General features: G+C 39.4%; 1 protein-coding gene across 1 annotated transcript in view; it reads left to right on the top strand.

Annotated features, from left to right (window-relative positions):
• The window catches only part of LOC119525900 (cytochrome b-245 heavy chain-like), a 33052-nt gene extending 24245 nt beyond the window's left edge, over nt 1–8807 (top strand). The window contains 4 exon segments of the mRNA XM_037824691.1: nt 38–200; nt 1340–1486; nt 4501–4625; nt 5717–8807. Coding sequence (XP_037680619.1) covers nt 38–200; nt 1340–1486; nt 4501–4625; nt 5717–5843 — 562 coding nt within the window. The 3' untranslated portion in view covers nt 5844–8807.
• Nucleotides 8808–17153: the final 8346 nt, after the last annotated feature.

The following is a 17153-nucleotide window of genomic DNA, read 5'->3' as shown; positions in this document are numbered from 1 at the left end:
ATATATGTCTATACCATCTCCTCCGCTTTCCCTCCAGGATAGCCGTTGATGGACCCTTTGGCACAGCCAGTGAAGATGTGTTCAGCTACGAGGTGGTGATGTTAGTGGGAGCAGGGATTGGGGTCATGCCCTTCGCATCCATTCTCAAGTCAGTCTGGTACAAATATTGTAATAACGCCATCAATCTGAAGCTCAAAAAGGTAGGTGCCTTGCTTCGGTGGAAAGCCTAAAGCAGCCATCACGCTCTCCCAAGTAAGGTCTGAGGGTGGCAGAGACCATGGGAAGTGAAGAAAAGTTCTACGTGATTTCGTAGTGGCAAGCTACTCTTAAAAGGGATATTTGATAAGTTAAATATGCTTCTATATAAGCAGACTTACTAGTAAAAGTAATATATTTGTATAAGATTACTGGAAATTTGGAAGAAAGAACAATGGAAAAGAGAAATTATTCCTAACCACAACCCAGTAACTGCCCTTTTTGCATACTCTCTTCTAATATTTTTCCACGTTTACATATTTTTAGAAAGTTATATTTCTTGAGCATGTACAATTTCATATCCTTTTTCACATGTTGTAACAAATACTTTTCTGTTTCATAACAGGCTTCATTATGATCACTTCTAATGATTCCTAATGTTCCATTAAGAAGATACAGAATAATTTTTCTATGATCCTATGTTAAGATATTGAGATTGATTCAATTTCCAACACCCCCAAATTATTTAGGAAGCAGGAGACATGCCCTTTCATGAAACTTTCATTTTCTTATGGATATCGCCTCAGGATAAATTCCCAGGAGATTTTTGTTACATGAAAATTTGGTTTCATTGCCTGATAAAGGACATCTTCATTAAACCTTGAGTCCTTCCAATAATTGTAAAGATAAACTCTAACAGGGACATTGAGCCTACCTTGACTTTTCATTCTCCCCTTTTACCCCTTTTCTATGTAGAGGAATGCAGGGTAGAACTATTTTGTTTCCTGGGAGCTCGTGAATGTCTGGTTATAGCATTGGGGGGAGGTACAAAGGAAGCCAGTGATTCTGGGAAAGCAAGAGCAGATCCAGAGGGAAAGTGGATGGGGCCAGTGGTGTTTTCTTAAGCTACCTATTTCCAAGGCCAAGCTATTTATTTACTGCCCTGCCAGTTTGGAGGCCAGAGCAGGTTCATGTGAACTAGTCTATGAAATGGCCAAAGCTTTCTGCAAACCTGTGTTTTTAGGCATTCTGGACAGCAGGAAAAAGGTTGGTGGGGTGGTGGTGGGGAGTGTAGTAATCCATATGCCATTGCTGATAGGGCCTTTCCAAATCTGGTCTGCTTCATGACCCATCCGTCTTTCAGATATACTTCTACTGGCTGTGCTGGGACACTCATGCCTTTGAGTGGTTTGCAGACCTGCTGCAGCTGCTGGAGAGCCAGATGCAGGAGAGGAACAACGCTGACTTCCTCAGCTACAACATCTATCTCACCGGCTTGGATGAGTCTCAGGTGAGGACAAGATCCCACATCTCAGATCTTTCCCATAGTGCCCAGGGCTTACAGACTTCTCCTGAGTCTGTTTTGTGTACTGTTTTTTCCAAGGACGGTAGACTGATTTTGGTGATCCAGCACATTCGCTAGTTCTCAGTACCTCCGCATGTTTAGTTGGTTGAGACTAGATTCGATGTTCGTACCTGTGGAACAGATCAAAGCTAAAGAGCCTACGATGGGATAAAAGCCATAACTTTTATCTTATTAGAACAATGCCCCAACCAGAATTCTCTAACCAGGAGGGCAAGAAGATCTGCTGGGTTATGAAGAAAAAATATTAGATCTCTCTCTTCCTTCTCTCTCTCTCTTTGTGTACATACATATATACACACACACATATGTATCTTTAATTCAATCTTTTATGCACATTTTATAATACATACATTGAATAAGTAGTAGAGATAACTGCTAATATTGATTAAACATATAAGATGTGTCAGTTACTGTTCCTAATATTTACATAGATTATCTAACTTAATTCTTGCAACAACCCTATGAGGTAAGTAATACTATTATCCACATTTTACAGATGAGGACACCAAGGCTCAGAAGAGATTAGGCCTTTCACCAAGGGCACCCAACTAGTAAGTAGGGGAGACAGAATGCTCTAGAGTCTGTGCTCTTAGCAACTCCCAGTAGTCCATGCTCATCATTTGTAAATAAATAATAAATATGTATAATAAATGAAGGTGATCATATATATACACATATGCATGTATATGTATGTATGTATGTATGTACATTCAAAAGTATTTGGAGACTACTGCTCTAATCATATAAGCCAGTGGCTCTCAGTCAGGGGCAATTTTGCTCCTGACCCCCCACCCCCCTACCAGACATTTGGCACTATCTAGACATTATTGGTTATCACAACTGGGGGGGAGGGAGGGGAGCTATTGGTATCTGCTAGGTAGAGGCCAGGGACGCTGCTAAACCTTCTACAACACACAACACAACGCTGCAAGAAAGAATGATTTGGTCCCAAATGTCAAAAGTGTTGAGGGTGAGAAACCCTGAAACAAGTTAATGATTCCTAGTAGAGTAATATCTTTGTAAAGTCAGCAAGTATTAATGGCTTGGCCTGGAAGTGGCATAAACTGTCACCGTGAATGAGGAGCTAAGGTAAGTGTTCCTACCTAATTACTGCCCAGTGTCGTAGCTGGCCATACCCAGACCTTGGCTCCTCAAATCTGGGCATCTTTCTTATGCACCTTGTAGCCATGAAGACTGACTTCCTGTTTCTGTCTTGGCATATTGTTTATCATAGATTCTCTAAGTCTTAGAAGAATCTCGTAACAAATGTAGATTCAGAGACATACAATCATGAGAATAGCTGCTCCAGAAAGTGTTTTCAAGATTCCACTTCTGCAATTTAAAAATAACTCATAACAAAACAAAACCCTTGAGAAAAATGAAACTCAGGAATAAATTTTCTACAATATCTATATTGCTTTTCAGTTTGTTATGAAAAAAATGAAAAAGCCAGACTCATTTTTCTTAAATGGTAAATTTATTTGCATTGAAAAAAATAATTATTTTGCTTTGCAAAACTGATCACTACAGGATTGTTAAACCAGAATAAACACCCTTTCTTAACCTACTCCATCCCAATCATCTATCCCTTGCACAGTGAACTTAAAATCTTGTTTAATTTTTAAAAATTAATTTAATTGACCACTTTTATGAAAGTACCTGGTGTTCAAAATGAGCCCCCCACCCCCACCCACGAATGGCTGCAGAAAAACATGTGACTATGCACACACACAAAACACACACACACACACACACACACACACACACACACACGAACAAGGTTTAGGCTTAATTTGTTGTCTCATTATGTTACCAAAAAATAAGTGCACTTGTCTATGACTGTTTTAGTTCTTAATGATTTTCCTAAAGGATCGAGAATATGTAAGGGTGAGGAAAGAAAGTCAGATGTAGAACAGAGAAAAGTAGAACGAGAATTTATATCTTACCCACACTTCAAAGCTCGATTCAAATTATGCCACCCGGAAACCTTCTGTTATCCTTCTACCTCCTCTCTCTTGTTTGTTCTCATTGGGATGTATGTGCTCTTCCAAGGCACTCATCACACTCTGCAGATAGGATAATTCATGTTTATGTTTAAAGATCTCCCCTTCTAGATTGTAATCTGCTTTAAGGGAGACCCAGTTAGTTCATCTTGTTTTTTTGCAGTTTTATTAATAGAGTTTATATACCATACAATTCATCCATTTAAGCTTTATAATTCAGTGGCTTTTAGTACATTCACAGAGTTGTGCATCCATTAACAATCAATTTTAGAACATTTTCCTTACCCCCAAAGAAATAATAGGAACACACTAGCAGTCACTTCCCATTTTCCTCCAACCTCCCCAGCCCTAGGCAAGCACAAATCTACTTCCGGTCTCCATAGAATTGCCTATCCTGGACATTTCATATAAATGAAATCATGCAATGTGTGGTCTTTTGTGACTGGCTTCTTTCACTTAGCATAATGATTTTAAAGTTCACCCTTACTGTAGCATGGATCAGTACGTCATTTATTTTATGACTGAATAATATTCCAGTGTATGAATATGTGGCGTTTTGTTTATCCATTCATCAGTTGATGGATATTTAGGTTTTTTCCACTTTTTGGTCCTTATGAATAATGCTGCTATGAGCAATTCATGTACAAGTTCTTGTGTGAACATATGTTTTCATGTCTCTTTGGTATATATACCTAGGAGTGGAATTGCTGGATCATATGGTTAACTCTGATTTAGCCATTTGGGGAACTGATAGACTGTTTGGTTCATCTTTGTTTACCTTCCAGCCTCCAACATGGTGCCTTACCCCCATTTTTGTTGTTGTTGTTAGAAAAAAAGCTCATGCAAAGTGAGAGCTTGTCTTATGAGATATGTAAAATATCTGTGCATATATTTACAGCATGTATCTTTTTTGTGAATGCACATCCTCTCCTGCAGGCCAATCACTTTGCTGTGCACCATGATGAGGAGAAAGACGTGATCACAGGCCTGAAACAAAAAACTCTGTATGGACGGCCCAACTGGGATAATGAGTTCAAGACAATTGCAAGTCAGCACCCAAAGTAAGGGTCCCTCCCACCAAGGTGTTCTTGAGACCTGTGGTCTGCCTACAGCAGCAGCTCCTAAGCATAACTAGATTTGTGTGTTTTAGATACTAGAATATTCAGATTGCTATATAGGGGTTGAATTCACACCCAATAGAAGATTATAGAAATATCTGAATTTAAAAGTGTGTCTTTAAGTCACATCAGAATTACTTACTGCTCTTCCCCAGTAGGGCCATTGCTCAATTCCTTACTTCAGTCTCCTAAATTTCCCTCATCTCTCTACTTATTTAAAATAATTTACTACAACTCACACTTATTATTAAGGGAACACTTTCCATCCTTTCAGTGAGAGCTTTTGAGTCTTAACTAATAAGGTGACTGAAATCCCAGGGTCCTTTCTGCCCTCACTAAAGCTTTAGTCAGCATGAAACTTTGAGGGGATCCTCTGTCTTGTGAGAACACATGCTAAACTCAAGAAATCACCATAAATATACCCTTTAAATAAGGTCTTCTTAAACTTTAGTGAGAATATGAACCACCTCGGGATTTTGCTAAAATGCCAATTCTGCTTCAGCAGATCTGGGGTGGGGCCCGAGAATCTGCATTTCAAACCAGCTGATGCCGAGATGGCTGGTCTGGAACCACAACTTGAGGAGCAAGGCTTTAGACTCTAAAATTTAGATGGATGGAGCCACACCAAGCTCTTGACATAATTGGTTTACCTAAAGCAGGTTTGTTGCTGATTTCAGGGTGCTAGAGAGGTTTTCAGGGCATGGAGCCCTGCAGGGAAACAGCCCAAAGACTCAAATTCACCACCATTTTCTCTGTGCTGTAACTTTCCATAAGCTCTGCTTGGATGTCATTGTCCAGGGCAATCAGCTGCTCTTTGAGTCATCCAGCTGCCCCCACAAACAAGGCTGAGCCACCCTCCCACAGAGTAATCTGAACTCTTTGTCACTTATGGGAAGGACAAAAGTGCAAGAGACTCTGCCCTGGGGCCTGACGACAACAGGAAATTTCCCCCACCTGCTTTGTAGCAATATCCACGTTTTGTTTACCTCATACCAAAGGCTGAAAACTATCTTTTGTTTTTTCTTTCCCCAAAGTACCAGAATAGGAGTTTTCCTTTGTGGACCTGAAGTGTTGGCTGAAACCCTCAGTAAACAGAGCATCTCCAACTCCGACGCTGGCCCTAGGGGAGTGCATTTCATCTTCAACAAGGAAAACTTCTAACTTGTCTCTTCCATGAGGGAACAAATACAGGTTATGCTGCCAAATGCCCACATAATGCTAGTTAATGCCCTTTTTTAAAAAGGAGAAAAAGAAACTATAATGTGATATTTTTTTCCTCCAAGGAATGTCGGAGGTTTTTTTGATAGTGATAAAAACTCTGTATGGGATGTTAAGGTTTCCAGAGCACTTTTGTAAACATTATTTCAATTTTTCCTCAGTAATGCCATAAGGAAGTGAGGACAGGGATTCCTGGACTCATTTTTAGGGTGAAGGAATGAAGGCTTAAAATGGTTGAGTAACTTATCTTAGATTATGAAGCTGAGAGCAGATCTCAGCCATCTGACTCCAGGTTTGGTGTTCTTTCCACAATACCAGGCTGCCTCAAAATGGGTTTGTATGCTCCTGAAAGGAAGCACTGAATCACGGAATAGCTATTCGTTTTTCACTGTGCCATCTTTGTTATCGTTATTGTCATTTTGAAGGACATTTTCCAGGTAGTTTGAAGCTAATATATGCTGAGAGTGACTCAACACACAATAGTGGCAGGGTTGACATCTAAGTATACTCCAGTTTATCAAGAGAGCAGCCTAACTGGATCAGAGATTCTTCCTAAAAAAAAAAAATTGGGGTTAAAATAATACAAAGTGTTTACCATGGCGCTTGGCCGACAGTGGGCAGTCAATGAAAGTTTGTTGAAAGAATGAATGACATGACATTTAGAGCCACATGATGCCAAGTTAGCATTATTTTAAAGTCTTAAACAGAATTATCACAAGAAACAACTTCGGTTATTCTTACAAACTGAAGGAATCTGATTCTCCTGAGGGTAGAGAACATGCTAAGTATCTTACCAGTATGATGTCCTGGAGGTTCCCTTACAGCCTTATTTGAAGCATGAAGGAAATGGGGATAGATGCAGAGAATTGACCTCCTGCCATAACTCTGGCAGGCTCTTCTAGTCCTGCTTCCTGTGATTTGAAAGAAGGTCAGACTGATTTAGTGCCTGTAAGTACAGCCAGCCCTTGTGAATTTAAAATTAAGAATTGTGACAAATGTGTATCTGATTTGCCCATCTGCCTTAAATAGCATCCACCCGCTGTCTTACTTATATGCTCACACAAACAAAACCTAGCTAAGGGTTTATTATTTTCTCATTCTCATCATCATCCTTAAATTTACATTCTAGAAACTAAAATCCTCAGCTTACTGTGTAAGTATTGACTTCACAACCAGTAGAATGCTCTGGATATTCGTGAGTTCAAGACAAAGTCTCTAAGTCACTGTTAGTGTGGCAAGACATAGTGTATTTTCTTAGAACTGCTGCATTTCTGGGAACTAGAAACAGCTTTATTTACCCCACCCTCTAGAGCCACAGATTATTAGAACTACTCTACTTTGGTAAAGAGGAAGAAAAAAGGGAACAAGGGGAAGGGCAGAAGGCTGGGTTAGGAGGAAATGGAAGAGAAAAAGGGGTTAAGAGTAGACAGAGAAGGAAAGAAAGCAAAAATGACAAAAGGAAAGGTAGGGGACCTCCTGTTGGTCAATTCCTGCCTCAAATTTCTTAAAACTTTGTGTATATTAAATGTAATCAAAGGATGCATATGCTTATGCATTTTATTTTGGTTACATATGGGATCAAATCTTGTATATTCTAAGCTTTGTTCACAAATTTTGGGTACTCAGTAGGCATATTCAGGGTAGTGGGGTGAACTAGTAAGAACTCAGCTTTTTTAAAAGGGGGTACTGCTCTTCCTTTGGGCTCCTAAGTTCCCAAGGCTCTGAGGGTTGGTCCTGGAAAGTTAGGCCTGATATGAGAAACTTTCCTCCCCAAAACGTCCTGGTAAGGTTTCTGCTTGGAGCAACTTAGGTCCAATCTGATTATATCACACCCCAGGTGTCAATTCATTCATTCAACAAACATTTATTCTGCTATTACTGTTACTCAGGCTCTATGTTCATTGTTTTGATTCTTTACACCAAAGTGTAAGCAGGAGGGGGAAACTTGGTTATAAGAAGTCTGAGAAACTTGGCTCTTTCTGACCTACATGGCAAAAGTAAAACGAGCTCCAGTTGCTCTGAGACAGTTGTCTTATTTGTGAGATGAAAAGTGAGGGAAAAGTTCATCATTAAGAGAGCTTGCTTCTTCTTTCTCCTCCCTAGCTTCCAGCTGCCAGCCCAGCTTTTGCATTTTAGCATTTAGTAAAGGTACTAAGAAAACAATGAAGCATGGCTTTTGATCTGAAGGCTTTTTAGTTCTCCTGCTTTTGCAATACTGTGCTTATGAAATTTGAATATTTGGGAGTCTTGCATATGAATAGTTTGGGGGAAGATCCCAGGAGATAATTCCCAGGGAGAATGATTAAAACTGCTCAACTATTAGAATGAATGAGCTGTCTCTGTGTCTGTTATTGATCTTTCAAGGGTTAACTCAACTACCCAAGGTTTATTCTGCCCCAGTGGGGTTGAGATTTGCTGCATTTCTCTGTCTGACATGTCAAACACTGCACAGTTTATAGATTGTGAGGGGAAAACTGAGTGCCTAGTTCTGGGCTCATGTTCTGGTGATCCTCACAGCACTGACATAAAAAACAAGGGAGTATCACTTCACTGTTGCAGACAGAATTTTGAAGGGGAAGAAACCCCAGTATAAGACTTCTTTCTTCATTCCCACTGACCTTTCAAGTTCTAGCTTTTCAATTAGGTGTCATCGAATCACAATGTGGATATATACACTCATGGTCCATTGTTCAAAATGAGTCAACCAGCTATGAGTCCCACTGCCTAGGAAATGGCTAGGGATGTGGACATGATATATTCCCATGGGAGTCAGCAGGTGCTGTCAGGGGGTAAAGAACTTTGCCTAAAATAAGTGGCAATAACAGAAATAGCTAGCATTTAGTAAACCCCTCCTACTCTGCCAAATATTTTATGTACGCTTCTGCTAGTCTCTCAGCAACACTCCAAGGTAACCATTTTTTATCCTGATTTTGTTGATAAGAAAACTGAGGCTGAGAGAGAATAAATCTTCAAATAGGCAAAGGCCCCACAACTAGTGGGTAAATAAGTCGACATTAAATCCATATCTTTCTGGGAACAAAACCCATATTCTCTCTACGACACCAGCAGATTGGGAAAGGTAGAAGTAGCCAAGGATATTTTTAAAGTTAATGTGCTAAGTAGAGAGCATGCATTAAGAATAGCTGAGTAACAGTGATGGTATAAACCTCTAGTTTGGTTTCGTGTCTTAGTATAGAAACACTGGTGTTTTAGTTTTGTCATTGCTAAAGCAAACACCATGCAATGGGTTGACTCAAATAATGGGAATATATTGGCTCATGGTTTTGAGGCTAGCAGAAGTCCAAATCAAGGTGTCAGCTAGTTGATGCTTTCTTCCCCAAAGACTGGGTTTGTGGGACTGACACTTGCCTCTGTGATTTTTCTCTCTCTGTGACCTTCCCTATAAGGCCTTCAGTAATAAGATTAGGACACATCCTGAGCAACATCTTATCTGAAATAACCTTATTAAAAGGTCCTATTTACAAGGGTTCACACCCACAGGAATGGACTGCATTAGAAACATGTTTTCATGGGGCACATAGTTCTAAACCACCCCAGGGGCTATCCTGTGGGCTGGTCCCCCTTCCAGGAGCAGGGTACAGTGGGCCACCTGGAGTGTGCTGGGCCTGGGTGAAGCAGTAGGCACCCTCCTTCCCCAAGCAGCCCAGGGTGTCTCCTCCTGGACCAGGGCCTGGAGTACCTGGAGGCCCTGGTCTTTTGACCTTTCTCCATAAAGGACAGCTGAGCTTGGGGAGCAGAGGGGAGGATGGGTACCCATGGGCAAGGTACAGAGGTGGGGTCACTGCCAAGTGGTTTTCTTGATTCATGTCATTTTTTTGTTTTTAAATTAAGAGAAAATATGAAGAAATAGATTTTTTTGGCTTAGAGAAAAGAAGGTCCTAAGGTGACTCATTATTTCTCAAATATATTTTTTAGATTTGTATGTTATATGTATACATACACATACATATACTAATATATATTAATAAATATATGAAGTAAAATTGCATCAGGAAGAAGGTAAATTTTAAGAGGACAGAATTATTCAACTGTAAATATGGATGGACAAAGAAACAAATTGCTGACAGAGGCTAGGGACTCTGACCTCTAGAGATTTCTTAAAGTTGGACAGAAGGTCAAGCAGATGGCCTGTGTTTCCGTCAAGACTATAGTCTTTATTTTCCTATGTGGTTAGGGAATGAGGTAGTTTAAGCAATTGGATATGACAGTTAATAATTGTCACAAATGGATAAGCAATTTTCAAGGAATTAGGATACTGTACAGTTTAAGAAGAAAAAAGATCCAAATATCCACTGTTTTATGGATAATAGGAAGTACTAGGAAAGGTTGTACATGAGTAGAGGCCACTGGGATTTCATTTTCTGGATCCTACTCTAAGGACCTGGAGACTGCACCTGTTTGACTTTTGGAAACAACTCAAACTATTGTATTCTTTTTTTTTTTAATTAAATCTTCATTTTATTGAGATATATTCACATACCACACAGTCATACAAAACAAATCGTACATTCGATTGTTCACAGTACCATTACATAGTTGTACATTCATCACCTAAATAAATCGCTGACACCTTCATTAGCACACACACAAAAATAACAAGAATAATAATTAAAGTGAAAAAGAGCAAATAAAGTAAAAAAGAACACTGGGTACCTTTGTCTGTTTGTTTCCTTCCCCTACTTTTCTACTCATCCATCCATAAACTAGACAAAGGGGAGTGTGGTCCTTATGGCTTTCCCAATCCCACTGTCACCCCTCATAAGCTACATTTTTATACAATTGTCTTCGAAATTCATGGGTTCTCGGTTGTAGTTTGATAGTTTCAGGTATCCACCACCAGCTACCCCAATTCTTTATAACCTAAAAAGAGTAGTCTAAAGTGTGCATAAGAGTGCCCACCAGAGTGACCTCTCGGCTCCTTTTGGAATCTCTCTGCCACTGAAGCTTATTTCATTTCCTTTCACATCCCCCTTTTGGTCAAGAAGATGTTCTCTGTCCCAAGATGCCAGGTCTACATTCCTCTCCAGGAGTCATATTCCACGTTGCCAGGGAGATTCACTCCCCTGGGTGTCTGATCCCATGTAGGGGGGAGGGCGGTGATTTCACCTTTCAAGTTGGCTTAGCCAGAGAGAGAGGGCCACATCTGAGCAACAAAGAGGCATTCAGGAGGAGACTCTTAGGCACAACCATAGGGAGGCCTAGCCTCTCCTTTGCAGCAACCGTCTTCCCAAGGGTAAAACTTATGGTAGAGGGCTCAACCCATCAAACCACCAGTCCCTTATGTCTGTGGTCAAGTTAGCAACCCTCGAGGTGGGGTAGGCAAATACCCCTGCATTCTCCACTGGCGCCTCAAGGGGGCTGTACAAATTTTTTCCCCTTTTTTTTCTCCCTTTTTTTTTCTTTTTTAAATCAACTGTATGAAAAAAAAATACAATAAAAGAACATTTCAAAGAGACCATAACAAGGGAGTAAGAAAAAGACAACTAACCTAAGATAACTGCTTTACTTCCAACCTGTTCCTACTTTACCCCAAGAAAGTTACACAATATAGCAACATTTCTGTGAACTTGTTCCTACTATATACATCAGAAATTAACAGACCATAGTCATTCCTGGGCATCCCCAGAACGTTAAATAGCTTATCTGTTCTTCTTGGATTATTGTTCCCCCTTCCTTAATTGCTCTCTATCGCTAGTTCCCCTACGTTCTACATTATAAACCATTTGTTTTACATTTTTCAAAGTTCACATTAGTGGTAGCATATAATATTTCTCTTTTTGTGCCTGGCTTATTTCGCTCAGCATTATGTCTTCAAGGTTCATCCATGTTGTCATATGTTTCACGAGGTCGTTCCTTCTTACTGCCGCGTAGTATTCCATCGTGTGTATATACCACATTTTATTTATCCACTCATCTGTTGAAGGACATTTGGGTTGTTTCCATCTCTTGGCAATTGTGAATAATGCTGCTATGAACATTGGCGTGCAGATATCTGTTCGTGTCACTACTTTCCGAACTTCCGGGTACATACCGAGAAGTGCAATCGCTGGATCGAATGGTAACTCTATATCTAGTTTTCTAAGGAACTGCCAGACTGACTTCCAGAGTGGCTGAACCATTATACAGTTCCACCAACAATGAATAAGAGTTCCAATTTCTCCACATCCCCTCCAGCATTTGTAGTTTCTTGTTTGTTTAATGGCAGCCATTCTAACCGGTGTTAGATGGTATCTCATTGTGGTCTTAATTTGCATCTCTCTAATAGCTAGTGAAGCTGAACATTTTTTCATGTGTTTCTTGGCCATTTGTATTTGCTCTTCAGAGAACTCTCTTTTCATATCTTTTGCCCATTTTATAATTGGGCCAACTGTACTATTGTCATTGAGTTGTAGGATTTCTTTATATATGCAAGATATCAGTCTTTTGTCAGATACATGGTTTCCAAAATTTTTTTCCCATTGAGTTGGCTGCCTCTTTACCTTTTTGAGAAATTCCTTTGAGGTGCAGAAACTTCTAAGCTTTAGGAGTTCCCATTTATCTATTTTTTCTTTTGTTGCTTGTGCTTTGGGTGTAAAGTCAAGGAAGTGGCCGCCTAATACAAGGTCTTGAAGATGTTTTCCTACATTATCTTCTAGGAGTTTTATGGTACTTTCTTTTATACTGAGATCTTTGGTCCATTTTGAGTTAATTTTTGTGTAGGGTGTGAGGTAGGGGTCCTCTTTCATTCTTTTGGATATGGATATCCAACTCTCCCAGTCCCATTTGTTGAAAAGACCATTATGACTCAGTTCAGTGATTTTGGGGGCCTTATCAAAGATCAGTCGGCCATAGGTCTCAGGGTCTATCTCTGAATTCTCAATTCGATTCCGTTGATCTATATGTCTATCTTTGTGCCAGTACCATGCTGTTTTGGCAACTGTGGCTTTATAATAAGCTTCAAAGTCAGGGAGTGTAAGTCCTCCCACTTCGTTTTTCTTTTTTAGAGTGTCTTAGCATTCGAGGCATCTTCCCTTTCCAAATAAATTTGATAACTAGCTTTTCCAAGTCTGCAAAGTAGGTTGTTGGAATTTTGATTGGGATTGCATTGAATCTGTAGATGAGTTTGGGTAGAATTGACATCTTAATAACATTTAGTCTTCCTATCCATGAACATGGAATATTTTTCCATCTTTTAAGGTCCCCTTCTATTTCTTTTAGTAGAGTTATGTAGTTTTCTTTGTATAGGTCTTTTACATCTTTGGTTAAGTTTCTTCCTAGGTACTTGATTTTTTTAGTTGCTATTGAAAATGGTATCTTTTTCTTGAGTGTCTCTTCAGTTTGTTCATTTCTAGCATATAGAAACATTACTGACTTATGTGCATTAATCTTGTATCCCGCTAATTTGCTAAATTTGTTTATTAGCTCTAGTAGCTGTGTCGTCGATTTCTCTGGGTTTTCCAGATATAAGATCATATCATCTGCAAACAATGACAGTTTTACTTCTTCTTTTCCAATTTGGATGCCTTTTATTTCTTAGTCTTGCCGGATTGCCCTGGCTAGCACTTGCAGCACAATGTTGAATAACAGTGGTGACAGCGGGCATCCTTGTCATGTTCCTGATCTTAGAGGGAAGGCTTTCAGTCTCTCACCATTGAGTACTCTGCAGGCTGTGGGTTTTTCATATATGCTCTTTATCATGTTGAGGAAGTTTCCTTCAATTCCTACCTTTTGAAGTGTTTTTATCAAAAAGGGATGTTGGATTTTGTCAAATGCTTTTTCAGCATCTATTGAGATGATCATTTGATTTTTCCCTTTCAAATTGTTAATGTGTTGTACTACATTGATTGATTTTCTTCTGTTGAACCATCCTTGCATGCCTGGAATGAACCCCACTTGGTCATGGTGTATGATTTTTTTAATGTGTCTTTGGATTCGATTTGCAAGTATTTTGTTGAGGATTTTTGCATCTATATTCATTAGGGAGATTGGCCGGTAGTTTTCCTTTTTTGTAGCATCTTTGCCTGGTTTTGGTATTAGATGATGTTAGCTTCATAAAATGAGTTAGGTAGTGTTCCATTTTCTTCAATGTTTTGAAAGAGTTTGAGTAAGATTGGTGTCAGTTCTTTCTGGAAAGTTTGGTAGAATTCCCCTGTGAAGCCATCTGGCCCTGGGCATTTATTTGTGGGAACATTTTTGATGACTGATTGGATCTCTTTGCTTGTGATGGGTTGATTGAGGTCTTCTATTTCTTCCCTGGTTAGTCTAGGTTGTTCATATGTTTCCAGGAACTTGTCCATTTCCTCTACATTATCCAGTTTGTTGCCATACAGTTGTTCATAGTATCCTCTTATCATTTTTTAAATTTCTTCAGGATCTGCAGTTATGTCACCTTTTTCATTCATTATTTTGTTTATATGGGTCTTCTCTCTTTTTGATTTTGTCAGTCTAGCTAGGGGCTTGTCAATCTTGTTGATCTTCTCAAAGAACCAACTTTTGGTGATATTTATCCTCTCTATTTTTTTTTTTTTTTTGTTCTCTATGTCATTTAGTATGGCTTTAATCCTTGTTATTTCTTTTCTTCTACTTGGTTTAGGATTGGTTTGTTGTTCATTTTCTAGCTTCTTCAGTTGATCCATCAGTTCTTTGATTTTGGCTCTTTCTTCCTTTTTAATATATGCGTTTAGTGCTATAAATTTCCCCCTCAGCACTGCTTTTGCTGCATCCCATAGGTTTTGGTATGTTGTGTTCTCATTTTCATTCGTCTCTATATATTTAGCAATTTCTCTTGCTATTTCTTCTTTAACCCACTGATTGTTTAGGAATGTGTTGTTTAACCTCCAGGTATTTGTGAATTTTCTAAGTCTCTGATGGTTATTGACTTTTAATTGTATTCCATTGTGGTCAGAGAATGTGCTTTGAATAATTTCAATCTTTTTAAATTTATTGAGGCTTGTTTTATATCCAGCATATGATCTATTCTGGAGAAAGTTCCGTGAGCACTAGAAAAGTATGTGTATCCTGGTGATTTGGGATGTAATGTCCTGTATATGTCTGTTAAATCTAATTCATTTATCAGATTGTTTAGGTTTTCAATTTCCTTATTGGTCTTCTGTCTGGTTGATCTATCTATAGGAGAGAGTGATGTGTTGAAGTCTCCCACAATTATTGTGGAAACATCAATTGCTTCCTTTAGTTTTGCCAGTGTTTCTCTCATGTATTTTGTGGCACCTTGATTGGGTGCATAGACATTTATGATTGTTATTTCTTCTTGTTGAATTGCCCCTTTTATTAGTATGTAGTGGCCTTCTTTGTCTCTCAAAACATCCCTGCATTTGAAGTCTATTTTATCTGAGATTAATATTGCTACACCTGCTTTCTTTTGGCTGTAGCTTGCATGAAATATTTTTTTCCATCCCTTCACTTTCAGTTTCTTTGTGTCCCTGTGTCTAAGATGAGTCTCTTGTATGCAACATATTGATGGTTCATTTTTTTTTTGATCCATTCTGCGAATCTATATCTTTTAATTGGGAAGTTTAATCCACTTACTTTCAACATTATAATCGTGAAGGCATTTCTTGAATCAGCCACCTAATCCTTTGATTTATGTTTGTCATATATATTTTTCCCCTCTCTCTATTATTATCCTTTATTGTACCCATAGCGAATCTCTTTAGTACTGAAGCTTTCTCCAAGTCTCTCTGTCCTTTCTTTGTTTCTCTGTCTGTAGGGCTCCCTTTAGTATCTCCAGTAGGGCAGGTCTCTTGTTATCATATTCTCTCAGCATTTGTTTGTCTGTGAAAAATTTAAGCTCTCCCTCAAATTTGAAGGAGAGCTTTGCTGGATAAAGTATTCTTGGCTGGAAATTTTTCTCACTCAGAATTTTAAAAATATCGTGCCACTGCCTTCTCACCTCCATGGTGGCTGCTGAGTAGTCACTACTTAGTCTTATGCTGTTTCCTTTGTATGTGGTGAACTGCTTTTCTCTTGCTGCTTTCAGAACTTGCTCCTTCTCTTCTGTGTTTGACAGTGTGATCAGTATATGTCTCGGAGTGTGTTTATTTGGATTTATTCTATTTGGGGTTCACTGAGCATTTATGATTTGTGTATTTATGTTGTTTAGAAGATTTGGGAAGTTTTCCCCAACAATTTCTTTGAATACTCTTCCTAGACCTTTACCCTTTTCTTCCCCTTCTGGGACACCAATGAGTCTTATATTCGGACGTTTCATATTATCTATCATATCCCTGAGGTCCATTTCGAGTTTTTCAATTTTTTTCCCCATTCTTTCTTTTATGCTTTCATTTTCCATTCTGTCATCTTCCAGGTCACTGATTCGTTGTTCAACTTCCTCTAGTCTTGTACTATGAGTGTCCAGAATCTTTTTAATTTGGTCAACAGTTTCTTTAATTTCCATAAGATCATCCATTTTTTTATTTAGTCTTGCAATGTCTTCTTTATGCTCTTCTAGGGTCTTCTTGATATCCTTTGTATCCCGTACTATGGTCTCATTGTTCATCTTTAGTTCTTTGAGTAGCTGCTCTAGGTGCTGTGTCTCTTCCGATTTTTTGATTTGGGTGTTTGGGCTTGGGTTATCCATATCGTCTGGTTTTTTCATATGCTTTATAATTTTCTGTTGTTTTTGGCCTCTTGGCATTTGCTGAACTTGATAGGGTTCTTTTAGGATTTGCAGACCAATTGAAGTCCTTGTCTCTAATATATCAGATCTACAGCTTCGTGGAGTACACTTTCTCTAACTAACAAGTAGGTGGCGTCCACGAGCCACCTGTTCTCCACAAGCCAGTTCTCCCCTGCTTTTTCTTTGTGGTGAGTGGGGGCGGGAGTCTAGTGGGGTCCAATTGGTGTACCAAGCTTGCATGTGTAGTTGGTGTTGCCCGCCCTGTATATGGGGCATGTTTCTGGGCAGTCTGGGAGGGGGGGTGGCTCTAACAATCAAATCTCCCTGGTGATCCTGGAGTTTTAAAGCTGCTGCAATAGTCTAATCCTTCAGTTCAGTCCTGCCACAGTTTGTCTCTGCCACTGACCCACAAGTCCTTGGTATTGGAGTATGGCTCCTGAGACTTGCAAGTGGGTCCCTCTTCCAGGCCGTGCACCCACTGGTCCTCTTTTGAGGGATGACTGTGCTATGTCACAGACGAGTGCTGTCCCCCAGGGTGGTTCTGGGCTGCTCGGCTGTGTAGGGAGGCTCCCAGTCTGCTGAAATGATGGCTGAATGGGGCTTTGTTAATTCACACT

The sequence above is a fragment of the Choloepus didactylus genome, assembly GCF_015220235.1.
Source record: "Choloepus didactylus isolate mChoDid1 chromosome Y unlocalized genomic scaffold, mChoDid1.pri SUPER_Y_unloc1, whole genome shotgun sequence".
Classification (NCBI taxonomy): Eukaryota; Metazoa; Chordata; class Mammalia; order Pilosa; family Megalonychidae; genus Choloepus; species Choloepus didactylus.
This window is presented reverse-complemented; position numbering and strand designations above follow the sequence as displayed.